Source organism: Rousettus aegyptiacus, unplaced genomic scaffold (genome assembly GCF_014176215.1).
Source record: "Rousettus aegyptiacus isolate mRouAeg1 unplaced genomic scaffold, mRouAeg1.p scaffold_m13_p_4, whole genome shotgun sequence".
NCBI classification, from domain to species: Eukaryota; Metazoa; Chordata; class Mammalia; order Chiroptera; family Pteropodidae; genus Rousettus; species Rousettus aegyptiacus.
In genome coordinates this window covers 41690791-41705146 of record NW_023416307.1, presented here as the reverse complement: position 1 = coordinate 41705146, position 14356 = coordinate 41690791, and the positions used below count along the sequence as shown (strand labels likewise).

Sequence of the window (14356 nt, the reverse complement as noted above, 5' to 3'; positions counted from 1 at the left end):
ATAGCAAAACAAAGCCCATTCCATTTAGCAATACTGAGAGGCTCAGAAGAACACTGCCAATGTAATAGGAACCTAGCATGCAAAAAAAAGTAACATCCTTATCACCTGGTGAAGTCGGTAACACTATAAATTGCACATGAGTATTGAATACAGCAGCACTAAGCACTTAGTTTATCACAAATCCTTATTAAAAGTACTAAGCTAATATTAAGGTTAAAAACCTATCATAATACCACCAAACCTTCCATGCAGCTCTAAAAAGAACTCACTTGTACAAACACATTCCTTATGAATGCAAAGAAAAAATGTCATAAGGAATAGTGGTATGCTCTCATAATTATAAAATTAGACTAAAGCCTTGCTATTTGTTTCTTAGTAATTTAAAAATAAAATCATGTTCACAGTAAAAAATTCAATCCAACAGAAAGAGTATACAGAAAAATGTGAGGCTTCTTTCTACTCTAGACCGTAGTTTCATTCCCCAGGGGTACCTCTGTCGAAGGCACATATATATATACAGAAAGATAAAATAGAATAGTATATTATATAGAATTGAAGAAATTTTGCATGTGTATATATAAATGTATGCTTTTAAAAACACAAATGAAACATACTATACATACAGTTCTACATTGTTTTTCTCAGTTAACAATGTATCTCAGAGATTTTTTTCATATCTCCACCTATGGATCTGCTTCATACTTTCTAAGAGCTGCAAAGTACTACACTGTATGAAGGCATTTTTAACCAGACCTCAGTTGAGAGATGTTTAGGTTATTTCTAGTTTTTTTTTACATTTCAAATAATATGGTGATGAATATCTTTCAATACAAATTTTTATGTGCAAGTGCCAATATATCCAAAAGATGAATTCTTAGAGGTACTGTCTGATTTTAGAATTGAACAAATTCTGAACAAGCCAGTATATCTACAAGGGAGACCAGGAAAAACACAATATTAATTCTTAGTGATTAAAAGGTGCCAATCATTATCACAATGTGAGAAGTTAAGATTTTAAAAATTAACATACTCCTAAACTAAGAAAGGTAAAACAGAAGGAGAAACTTTACTCCCTAGGACAGAAAGATAAAAGGCCTAGAGAATGAATTATCTAAGATTTTTAAAAAGAAGAACAAAGAAGACAAAAGAAAATAGCATTAATAAGGCTAAAAGGATAACAATGATAAGGAAACATAAACATTTTTGGCCTCTTTTCTTGCTTTAGTTTAAAGCACAAAATAAATTGTCCAGAAGATTTGGGACATATACTATTACAGAGCCAAAGTTGGATGGGAGATTATTTAAATGACTGAGATCCCATTCCTACAGGGTATCTACAGTTACAGTCTGCCAGACTCTAAGGTGTTGAAAAGAGATCTTCCAGAAAAAGAAAGACAGTAATCTTACAGGAATAACATACTTTGTCAATCTCTTTAATTTCTGATCAATTTTACAGAGGAATAGTAATGACTGCCTCATAAATACACAAAAAATCTCTCTTTGGAGGGTCCAGATTAAAACATATTTAGAGATTCAGCCTATATTTTTCAATCACAATCCAACAATTTCCTAGACCAATCCAGGGCTATTCTATTTCTCACCTAACATAAAACACAGTCAACAACTTACCTTTCCCAAAGTGCTAGGATTTGAATGCCACAATACAAATTGATTCATGTTTTTGTCCATTAATGATCCGTGGATTTCTTTAAATGAAGTCCATGTTAGAGTCCATAGACATCAGTGTTCTGCAAAACTGAAAATCTCAAGAATGTCAATGCACACACCTAAGTTACCGCTTGGATACCAATTTATTATGAATAATAGTTGTAATAGTTATTATTGTGTATATAGACATTTTAGATGTACAAATTGTGACATGACATTGAATTGCAGATTAAGGTAATAAAATTAGACTATTTTTAAGTAAGGCATTAATATTAATATAGAGGATCTCAAAATCTTACTTTGTACAATATCTATTGTAGCATATATATTGTAAAGGTGATACCATAATAATAGTATACAAAGATGCGGATGATTTGGATACCAACACTTTCCAGACACTAGAAAACAAGTTTGAAAGGCAGACAAACTTTTTAAATTTAAATGACTGCAATATGTATTTACATATCTATTTTTTGTTTTTTTTTCAACCAATTTTTAAGAATATCTTAGATTTTTTAAATCTATAATATGCTTACTGGCTTCTTCTTTGTAAAAAACAAAAAAGAGATAAGTTCGGGTTAATGATAAGATTCTAGAACCTCTTAGGGTCAACCATCTCATCAGATAACACAGAGCCCATACACACCACCACCTCATGGGGCTACACTAGAGAGTGATTCACGCCCAGATCCCATTACACAACCTGACAACTAAAAACAATCTGGGTACACCACTTGTTCTTTAGGTCTGTGCACACTCTCCAGCAATTTTAAGACACCCAAATAAATACAAAGGAAATAATTTAATCTTCAGAGATCTATTCTTTTGAAGACTTCCTACAACTGTTTGGAAGAAGTTAACCTTATGTGAACACAGCAGGTGAAACCTCTGACTGGATTTTTATAAATTACTATTTTCATCTTTATTATTAAATAATTCTCATTTACATCTCAAATGTATGAAGTACCCCGATATAAAAAAGAAAACATTAAGAAAAAGTAAAGCAAGTTCATATTTATTAAAAGAAAGCACTTAAAACACTAATTAGAAACTCAGTGCTATTAGAAGCTCAGTTTACAAATGCAACTTATCGTTTGATGGCCAACTCCTTGCCGGGTGTCATTCACCTGAAATTCTCCCCTGGCCCTCCCCCGAAAAGTAAAAGAATCAGAAAGAGGCCAAATTAATCGCTTTACCCTCACTACACATACCAGAGAAAAATATGAAGGCACATTTCTAAATTTCAATAACCACAAAACAACGTCCTGGATCTCTATTGCACCGGCATCCTTATAAACCATTGGTAAGCCAATTAAGCTGGAGTCACTCCTATATTCAGAGGTAGAGATACTGAAATTCAGGAGACGTTCTCTCCGCTAAGCCACAAAGTGGCAAAGCACCGTGCAGCATGAAGAGATGAAAAGATGAAGTCCCTGTCCCCTACTAGCAGAACAGGGGTAGGAGTCAGGGTAAGGGGGAAACGAACTCTAGGTCAGCTCATCTCGGTTCACAGATTCCATCCCTCCAGGGCCAAGCGCCAGTGCTCTGACACCCAGCCACGGCCGATTCCTAGAAGACTCAGCTTATCTGCATTTCCTCGACGACCTCGGCCCTCACGACCCCGTTCCCAAAGTTCCTCGTATCCCTATTTCCCCAGGGAGTCCTATGCTGAGGAGCCTTTCCCCCAGTCACCCTCTAATGCGAGATCCACCTCTCCCCGCCGGAGCTCGGGACCCCGAGAAAACTGGACCACCGATCCCAACTTCCACCCTTTTCCGGTTCCAGTTTCAGCCCGCTGGTTACCTGCCCGAGATCCAACGTTCCAGGAGGACCAGAGACACTCGGCCCCGCCCATTGCGACGCCCTCCACAACCGGGCACCGCCTCCGGGGCGGGACTTCCTGTGTGTCACGTCCGGCCGGATGCCACCCGGTCCCGCAATCCCGCCAAGCCTCTAACTCTTCTGGTTATGTTATTTCCGACCTGTTTTTCGGTTCTCTGCGTATTCAGGCGCTATGCAGATCGTGTTTACCCGGTTCTTTTCCTCCTGTTTTCCTGATCTCCAGCTGTGTAAGCCAGCCTAGAGGGGTGCATTTTTTGTTTTTGAAACTTCTTTGGCAGTTTTTGTAGCCTACCTTTCTGTTGTCACTTCCCTCTGCTCTTTCTGCACCTTGAACTCGTCTTTCATCTCCAAACTTGTCAGGCCCCTGGGAGAAATCACGAGATTGTTCTTGTGATTTTTCTGTTACCGATTCCTCTGCTTAGTAGAGTGCGGGCTCTCTCCTATGTGCTAGTAGTTTCCAATTGGCCTCTCAACGTGTAACGGTGTTACCTAGGCAAGTTACTTGACCTCTCTGTGCCCGTTTCCTCCAGGACACAGATAATACTAGTACCCAGATCATAGGGTTGATGTGTGTATTACTTGAGATGTAATACATGGCAATGGCCCCATGGAAGTGCTCAACGAGGGCTAACTGTTCCAAGCGCTCTCCTGTTCCCTGTTGGAATATGTAAGTGGTAAGGAAGGCTGGCACTGATTTTCTTGTTATCTTTTGTATCCTCAGCTTTTAATTAAGTGGTTAATTAATGATGCTTGGCATCTTTCCCCTCTGAACTGTGAGGTCACCTGCTTAGTAATTGTGCTAGATACTGAAGGAAATCTGAATAAAACCCAGGCCCTGCCCTCAAAAACATGGAGATACTTAATAAATATTGGAAGGAAAAACATTAACCCAGGCCAAAAAGGAGACCAGCTCACCTGAGAATTTATCTTTAGAACAGAAAAATTCACAGAATGTTAGGACTGAAAAGAAGGTTACAGATAATCATTTAGTTAACCTCTTGATGGTACAAGTAAGGTAAATTGGATCCAGAAAAGCAACTGACTAAAAGTCATACAATTAGTGGCAGGGTTTGGACCAGAAGTGGAATCTCAAAATACTACCAACCTCTATTCCCCAAATCTGTCTCAAGGTATTAATTAGGCAAAAGCAGATTTACCTTCATTCTCAAGTGAAAAAGGACTAAGAAAATCCCAGTCCAGAAGAGACAAGAGCAATATAACTTAGCAGATGCCACACAGTTCTGATAATCATTTTGTTAAAAATAATATAAACAGAGCCAATTTAAAATGGAGCAGGAGCTGCCATCCCAGAGGAACTGCCATGCACATCTTAGGCCTCAAACCTTTAGAATGCTAAAATAGGGCAAAATAACTTTCGGATTGTGTCCCCCAAAATTGTTTGCAAATATAGCAAGAAAGCAGGTATTCTGACTACTGAATTGAAATTTTAAAACATCGTTTTTAAATTGGCATCAATATATTTGCTTTTCTGCAAATATATTGCAGAAAAGAATATATAGAAATACCTTTCTTTTCTTGATGTAATTGTTCCCCTTCCCTTTCTCATAAATACCCCTTGCCTTTGTCTTCTAATCAAAACACTATTTGGGTGATTCTTGAATAGCTATTATTTTCTTAATCTCAAATAAATGCTTATTGTCTCTTACTTTGAAAGGCCTTTTATTTTTATGTTAACAATTTGAGAGAGCTGCTCTGGTCACTCCTGGATTCATTTCAAACACAATTACCCCTTTCCACTGGCAAACTTTTTATATTTACCCAGAAACAAGGGGTTAAGTATCAGATCCGATGAACTCTACCTTCGGTTTTAATTCTCAAGACAGGAATAAGTAACTGATCCAAGCAGTTCCTAAAGGTAAACATAAAAACTCTGCCAGTGTACTGCCAATGACATGACACAATTTTATTTATGCTTCTCTATTGGGTGCAATTTCTCTTAAATATTCAACTTTTGTTTTCAGAATATGACAAAGTTAGCATAAGTATTATTACTGACATGTTGGTAATGACTCCATGTTCCAAATAACCAGGCAATCCTATAGACCCATAGAATAATATAGTTTGCACAGATGAAATTTAAGGTTTCTTCCAACTCTATCATTAAAAAAAGGTCAATGATATTCTTAATGAATGTGACTTTTCTGTGGAAAGTCACAAAGTTAGCCAGTGGCAGTCAGTTTTAGAGTCTAATCCTCTTAATTCTATTTATTCATTTATTCCTTCAGGAATTAGGCACACCAGGCCAGGTGTTAGGGATACAAAGATGTATAAGATAATCCTTGCCTTTGAGGAAACTTCTATCTGATGAGGGAGGCAAGCCTTTTAATAGAAAAATAATTCAATGTTAATGTTATCATAGATACATCTAGTTCCTTCAGTCAATGAATGCATGTTCCCCCCCTTTGTACTAATATACCATAATTTTATAAAAATAAATCCAAAATATGATGTTTTCATAAAATTTTAAATAATTTGAACCATAGTTTTAAAGAGTTTCAAATAATCACAATATGTGCAGGACTTAGAATCTGATCGTTTAGGTTTTATGTCAAGGTCTGCTATTAACTTCACTGCTGAGCCTAAATTTCCTCTTAAAGGTCTCTTCTTTAGTAAATCTTAATATTGTTCTATCTAGTAGAAAAATGCATGACATTTCTCACTGTAACCACTAGATGGCTGACTTCCTTTGGTCATTACTCCCTTCCTCCTCTCAGTCCATCACTTTCTCTTTCTCGTTAGTTTTTCTGACCAATCAATCTGGATATCCACCTGTCTGAACAACCACCTGTATATTGGTAATAACTGAGTATCCCAAGGCTCTGGGAGATGACAGGTCTAAAAATGCTTGTTGAATAAGTGAAAGAATGGATGGATTCCAGGATTATTTCTGGGCCTTTCTATCTCTTACCACTACTGCCCCTTTCTCTTATTAAAATAAGTTCTCTTTTGAAAGCTGTGGTTGTGAAGAGGCAGAAAAGATAAGACTATAGATAGGAATTGAGTTAGGAAGAAAATGCAAGTTGGATTGAGAGAACACAAAAGACATTGCAGTGCATCTCAGTGCGCTGTGAATTTATGAATGAAATAATGTAATAAATATCTGAGACTATTTTAAAATAATAAGGGAGAGTTCAGGTGATCAAGATTGCCCATATATTGATATTGTTGAAGCTGGATATATCATGTTTCATTATATTCTTTTTATTTTTTGTGTATGCTTGAAAATTTACACACTACAAAGTTGAAAAATGAGAGAGATCATGAGGGCTTTTTCCTTCCTCTAGACAAGACCAAATTCAAATGATCCCACTGAATCTCAATTAGGATGCTTTTGCCTGATGTTACAGAAAACTTGTCATAGAGTGGGTTTTTTGGAAGTAGACACTGCTATGGACATGGAAAGATTTTTTTTATTAGGAATGAACAGGAAGCAGGTTTGGTCAGAGGAAAAATTTGTATTGCTGTTCAAGTCCAAGGAATTATCAGCCAACCCGAGAGGGAGCTCTAGAGTGAGTATTGGCCCTCAGAGTATCCTGTGTCAGGCTGAAATGGTCAGCCCTTTAGACTAGAAACAGTCTGCCCCAGGAAGGGTGTGATCTCTAGCAAAGTGGCTCTCTGCAGCTGAGGTAGACTCTGAAGAAGCTGACAGCTTAGACTGCCTGTTAATCATGCCCTGCAGAGCTGCACAAGGAGTCCTTCCTCAAAGGGGAAGGCAGCACATTTTTACATCTTCCACAAAATGCAATACAAACTGGCTTAAACAATAAGGGAATAATTGACTTCTGTAACTGTACTGTTATGATAGGCATCAGGGTTAGTTACTTCATTACCTCAATAATATCATCCAGGACCGCATTTATTTCTCTCTTTGCTCTGCCTCCAGCAGCATTTGCTTCAACTTATGGCCAGCTTCCCTTGAGGTGGCAAATGGCTGTAGCAGTTCATCTACACATCTACATGCTGTGCACACTCTCAGAGAGGATGGATACACATTCAGTAATTCAAAGGTGATGCTCAGCTTAGAAAAGAGAAATATATACATTAGTTCTGGATTGGACACTCTAGTCTTTACAATTTTTATCTTTTCAACTTATATAGTATAGGGCTTTACATTACTCACCATTAAATGTTATGCTGTCATAAACTCATCCTAGAATTCTGTATCAGTTAGGATAGGCATGGTAATACTGCAGTAAATAAACAACCCCCCAACCTAAATGTCTTAAAACAAATTGATTAGCTTCTTACTCTGGGTCTGCAGAGGGCTCTGCTCATTGTAGTCATTCAGGAACCCAGGCTGATTGAACCACCACTATCTTGAATGACGCCAGTAGCCAACCCAGAGGGAAAAAGAACTGAGTGAAGCTCTACCATGTTTGCTCACATTTTATTGGCCACAGCAATGTCAAATGACCTCACTTCAAGTGGGAAGGGAAGTACAACCTACTATGAAGAAGGGGAGAAAATGAGAATATTTGTAAATAGTATCGATGACATTTACAAAACCAGTTCTATATTTTAGTTCTCATTGACACAGACTCATCTAGAATTTAACTATATCAATCTATGGATAAAATATAAAGCAGCAGGAAAATTCCTCGATGATTTCTCTCATATACTTTTATTGTAATGTGATCGATTGTATTATATATATGAAATTGTTCTGACATTATTAGTTGCTCACTTTGAAAAATAATATAGTTCAAGGCAGAATCTAGTCAAAAACAGTGCAGTGAACTACAAAAAGCTTCCGTCGTGAGAGTTTCTTAACCAAGGATGTGCATTAAAATTACCTGGAGTTTTTTAAACTTCTGATTTCACCCCGAATCAGAGTATCCCAGAGTGAGTGCCAGATGTGTACATTTTCAAAATGCATTCTTCTCCTTCCCCCTCTCTCAGTTAAGATCTACTGTCCCATAATACTACAAGAGCAAGCGACATGAAGGCAGGTACGGTGTTTATTTTTGCTTACACTGCATTAACAGTGCCTAGAACACAAAACTGCTCAAAAATGTGATTTGTTAGTTAAATATTTACTCATAAAACATAGTTATCTAGTGGCCTACATCATATTCACAAGGATTCCATTATCTAACCTTGTTAAATCCCTCCAGGAATCTCAATACATTTCTTTTAACTTCCAGTGTATCTTCTAATCCTCTCAAAAACTGTAATAAAATTAATTTGGCATCTCTTGTTCTTAGTGAACACAATATATCTTTAATGATCATAACTTCCTTTTCATGAACCATCTCCTTAATGAATTATTCCAAAATTTTGTAAGGTATTGATTTAAAATTCACCAGTCTACAACATCTTTTAACATCTCTTTGTCTATTTAAATCAAACTATTTGCCCATCTTCAGTCTTCGGTCCCATTTCCTTGTCCTTTGGATTCCTCAAAGCTATAATCATATCAGCATAATCTCCAGGTTTAAACTTAAGGCACTTTGATGGGAAAATCTGGAAATATATAACAGACGCTAGAATATGATGATTCTATTAATGGAAGTTGAGTTATGCCTACTTGTTTTACTTTGACTTTAGCAATGCATGGTATATTAGCTTGCATCCTGTTTGCTATTCAAAGCAGATGAAGACATAATTCAATTTGATTCATCTCAAAGGACCATAAGACTAATAATGGCTAATAATATGATTATTCTTACTTAGGGCTTTCCATAAGCCAGACAGATTCTAAATGTGTATTCACTCACAAAGGGAGAAGACGATGCTTAATAAAAAAGGTAAAATATAACTCATATTTAAGATCAACTAGCCTAATAATAATTTTTAAAATAGACAGAAATATTGGCAAGGATGAGGAGAAATTGGAAACCTCATATATTGCCATATGGATAGTACGACAAATAGTTTGGCAGTTTCTCAAAAAGTTAAATAGAATTACCATATGAGCAAGCAATTCTACTTTTAGAATAGTTAGACAAAAACATGTACACAAAATGTTCATAGCAGCATTATGCAAAATGGCCCTAATATATATATATATATATATATATATATATATATATATATATATACATACACACACACGCGCGCGCGCACATATAATGAACTGTTATTCAGTAATAAAAAGGAATGAAATACTGATATATGCTACAACATGTATGAATCTTGAAAACATTATGCTAAATGAAAGAAATCAGACACAAAGGGCCACATATTATATGATTCCATTTATATGAAATGTCCAGAATAGGCAAATCCATAGCGATAGATTAGTGTCTCTATTAGAAAAGATCAGCAGTTGCTAGGGGATAAGGAGAAAGGGAAATGATAAGTAGAGGATTTCTTTTTGGGGTGATTAAAATGTTCTGAAATTAGAGAGTGGCGAAGGCGTACAACCTTGTGACTATACTAAAAATCACGAATTGTATGCTTTAAGGTGAATTGTATAGTATGTGAGCTATATTAATAAAAAGTTAATTATCCTTTAAAGAAAAGGGTAAAAGGAAAAAAGTCTTTATTGATAAGAAAAAAAATGAGAGTAAACATGAGTTAAGAAAACATTAATGTGACTTGATTGATGACCGATGCAGAATACAGAGAATAGATGGTAATCAAAGGGCCATTGACAAACATAAACAGTGTCCTGAACAACCAACATAGTGAGGAACTAGAGAACTTTATCACATGATAAATGGTGCTTCCTGAGAAAGGCCCTAAAAAGAGCAGGCTTAGGCAGAATTCTAAGCATCTCTAAATATTTGATAAAAAAAATCATTCTATTAAAGGGATACTTAATGTAGCAAAAGTAGAACCAGGAAATAATTACTCCTGAGAACAAAAGTAGCATCAGGGAGTTAAATCTTAAAACTTATTTCAACCAGTGAAGCTAATCAAGGTGACTGAGTCATTTTTACCGCAGTTGGGCCTTCTGTAGGAATCCTTATAGCCAGGTTATCTTTATTATTAAGATACTGGATATATATGTGTATATGTGAATGTGTGTATCTCCAAGACTCAACATTTGAGCAAGCCACTTGAAATTATAGAAATTGTAATTTACTGATATCAGTATAGTGAGGAAATTATTTAAATCTCATCTTTTATTTCAACACTTAGGTGAACAGTTTTTCTCCTCAAACATCAGCCAGCTTCACTGTGGAAAAGTGTACTCACTGGTCATTTCTTCACTGTATTACTTAGGACAGGTTGAAATTTTTAAACCAACAGACCCAATGTTCTTTCTTCTATACCAGTCCACATTGGTTCCAGTCCGTGGAGCACCTCCCCTCCACAAAATCATTTGGCTCTATCCTCCCCTGGGTGTATTCCAAAGTAGATGGGCAAAGGGCATGAAAGAAAACATGTGAGAGAGTTTATCACTTCAGCTGGAAAGCAATATTTTGTGTTTGTTTCAGATAAACCTGATTGGTTTATAAGAGAAGTCATGCCACTATCAAATCAAATCTCACAATACAACACCTCGCCCAGGTACCAGGGCTAATAGAGCACCAATACAGGGAAAGTCAAGTTTAGGTAGCCATCTCTATTCTTACTATGAGTACATATTTGCATGTTGTACCACACAGATTTCTATATTTTCATTCTTTTAATTTTTTAGTTTTAATTTTTTGACCACTTCTGATCAACCAATCTATTTTCATAAATTGTATTACAATGACAGCAATGAAAATGACATATTTAACATGCAAAAGCAATAACATGCAAATGATGTAGAAGTGCCTTAGCGAAGAGGAATGGCATCCTGCTAAGTAGTACTTATTGAGACAAATTGAATGAAAAGACAATTGAAGACTGTAACAATTCATCACCATCATCAAGCAACTGGCAACAGTCAAGTAGTCCGCAAGCAGCAAGCGGCATGGTGGTATTTGCTAAATTGGCTTGCCACACTTAGATTTGGCCCATAGCATCCCCCCAAAAAATTTTAGATAATGTATCATTTACACAGACAGCAAAAGAAAGATCAGCATGATATCAGCTCCCTGTGTCCCTAGTCCCACAAGATGACACCAAACAGGAGGGGCTAAATGGCAGACGACAGAAACTACGTGTTGCTCTGCTGTTGAGAAGCAGGGCACAGTTAGCACTTGCAAAAATCTGAGCGTGAATGCCCTCTTAAATTTTAAATTTTACAGAAGTTTGCAGCTGTACCTAAGGGGTGAGGGTGGGGAGTGGAGAGTGCAAAGCAACCGAAACTAGGGAGACAGATGAGAATGACCTGTGTCTGACTCCTCCAAGATAAAGAAGAGACACTGCCTAAAAACGGCTCCATGCCATCCTGATCTCCCCTTACTCTAGGAGTTTCACGTCATTCAGAGCTGTTAAGCCTTGCTTGCCTACATGGCCTTAGTGGAGGCATTCAAAGATGCTAGGATGCCAAGGTGGAGTTGTTCCCCTAGAAACCAATTTCTGAAATAAGAAGACATAGCTGAATTTACTGCTTCCTGTAGTAACATAAAGCTGTGTTGGTCATGTACAGTCTCTCTAAGCAGAGCAAACTGTTGATCTTACATCAAGGTTTTGGGCAAGGTGCAGTTAAAGGACTGGCAAAATTTTCAGAGGCATTAAAGAAGCTGGTTGTTGTTGATTGTTGACAATCAGAGGCATTGGCATTGGCCTGTTTGTGGTTGGCTGGCTATTAAAGGTGGGAGCTGTCATTGATGGATTGGATTCAAGAGGTAAGAGAATATCTATGACAACAGTCCTTAATCATCGTTAAAATTTATGAAACACCAGTGAACAAACTCGTTTTATTGTTTTTTTCCTCTGAGACTTCCAGACTGCCTTCTCATCACTGGGCAGATCAGCAGAGACCCATCATATCCAAAGAAACCTGGATCCAGTACGAACTTTTAGAGGAAAGGGTTTGGGCCTTGCTTATCTTTAGTCTCCTACCCGGGCCTAGCAGATACAGGTGCACAATTCATGGATGAATGAAGTATTAGAAATCACAATCCTAAGGAATGGCAGAAGAAGAAAAAAGGGAACTGGGTAGACGAGAGACTCGTAGATTTCCCTAGGTTGCCTTATGACTATTGTGCAAATATTTGGTTCATGTTAGTAGCATACCCACCTAGGTGAAATGCATGATGCATGCATTTTATGTTCCACGTTTGTATCATATCACTTAATTGTCAGGATCCCATATATCTGTCCCCGTTATGGATCATGAAGATGAAAACTGTGATGACGACAGCTCCACAATTTAGTCAACTCAGAATCTGAACAGAGAAGCACATCTCTCTGGGCCAGAGGGTTGCAAATTCCGACTTGCTAGCAATTCCACCCATTTACCATCGTTCTCCGCGATGCGCTTTGTGATAGGAGCAGGAGGGGAGCCAATAAAGTGACGAGGAGCGTTTGCAGAGAGTGGGCCTGGGGCCGGGGGGAAGGAGGAGGGCTGGCACGTAGTATTGGCGTCGGTGCCCGGGGTTGGCCTGGCGGCGGGAGGCGGCGCTGGGCTCTCACTGGCTGAGCTGGGGTTCCTCCTGCTGGGGCAGGCCCGCCGGAGAAAGTGGAACAAAGGCTGAGGCGATCTCAGTGACTGAGGAAACATGGCAGAATACGTGCGACTGCGGAAAAACCTGGCACTGATTCGCTTCCGAAACCCTCCGGTCAATGCAATCAGGTAACGGACTAGGTCGCCTCCAGCCTGGGGTCAGCGGGGCCTTTCCCGCCTGCTTGCTCTCGAGGCTTTGGTTCTCCCCCGCTGGTTTAAACGGAGAGACACTGCCTCAGATTGAACGATGGGCATGCCAGGGCCTTTTACGTAGGTCATCTTGGTTAATCTTCGCAGAGAACTCTCATGCCCATTTCACTGGGAAGGAAACCGAGACCTAGAGGCAAACAGATGGCCACGAGAAGCCGGACTCGAACCGGGTCTACCTATGCTGAACTCTTCTGCTTGCCTGCAGCTTTGACTTCTCAGGTGTAATTTCAATTCCAAATGTCTTAGTGCAATGCTGGCTGGACCTTGACCCTTCACTTCCCAACCCTGAGTGCAGACAACCGCTACGTACCTGACTAAAAGCTTTAGGAACCGGACAATGTGGCTTCACATTTTTAAAAACTAGTAAAGGTCCCCATTAATGACAACGCATTGAGTAAAGGAGATTGTATCCTGGCCCAGAAATGCAGTTATGTCTCTTGAACAGTTCTAAACTTCAGGGCCTTAGTGCTTCCGTGGAAGATCTGTCAGAATGAACCTATTAAATAAGCACATTCTGAAAACTACTGTGTGCTTTATCTTCGTTCAATTCATTGTGGAGTACCTTTCTTGTTAAACTCCAACCCAGATTTGTGCAGTGTACTTACAGCATTACTTTTAAAAGTGAGATTAATGCTGCTTTTTTGAAAATTAATGAAGTTATTATATAGGTTTGGTTCTCCCATAGCTCTGAAAAAAGTATATGATCTATCAGCCTAGAAATAAGCCACTCATCCACAGGGAGTAAAATTAATAGAAATTATAATTTACAATGAATATATGAAGTATATATATAAAGAAAAAGACTTTTGGTTAAAATTCTTATCACATACTGCTGAAGCAAAAAAAAAAAAAAAAAAAAAAAGCTCAGCAAAAGGAAAAAAGGCTGAAATGAGGATACTTGCTCATTTTTTTCCCTTTAGAATTATTTTATTAAATCATAAATATACAACAGCGTCTGAACTCTACACATGCACTTAAATTTTTGGAGGAAAATTTTATGTCTTATTACACCATGATCCTGGCTAATAGATTTTCAAAACTTTGAGAAAAATCTTAAAGGTTTCACATGTCACCTGTAACTTACAAATTTAACATTATCAAAGAAGAAATGCTTTTACATTCTTA

The 14356-nt window shown here is 37.8% G+C and overlaps 2 protein-coding genes across 5 annotated transcripts in view; one reads left to right on the top strand and one right to left on the bottom strand.

The window, feature by feature from the left end:
• The window catches only part of MAP3K13 (mitogen-activated protein kinase kinase kinase 13), a 137839-nt gene extending 130400 nt beyond the window's left edge, over positions 1-7439 (bottom strand). For 2 of the 4 annotated variants that reach the window (XR_001598788.2, XM_016159716.2), the window contains exon 1: positions 1630-3465. The gene's annotated coding sequence lies outside the window, so the exon portion shown is untranslated. The other 2 variants (XM_016159717.2, XM_016159719.2) reach the window with 2 other exon arrangements.
• Positions 7440-12925: 5486 nt separating this feature from the next.
• EHHADH (enoyl-CoA hydratase and 3-hydroxyacyl CoA dehydrogenase) overlaps positions 12926-14356 on the top strand; it is a 46127-nt gene continuing 44696 nt past the window's right edge. Inside the window, exon 1 of the mRNA XM_016159748.2 lies at positions 12926-13150. Coding sequence (XP_016015234.2) covers positions 13077-13150 — 74 coding nt within the window. The 5' untranslated portion in view covers positions 12926-13076. The remainder of the gene's footprint in view (positions 13151-14356) is intronic.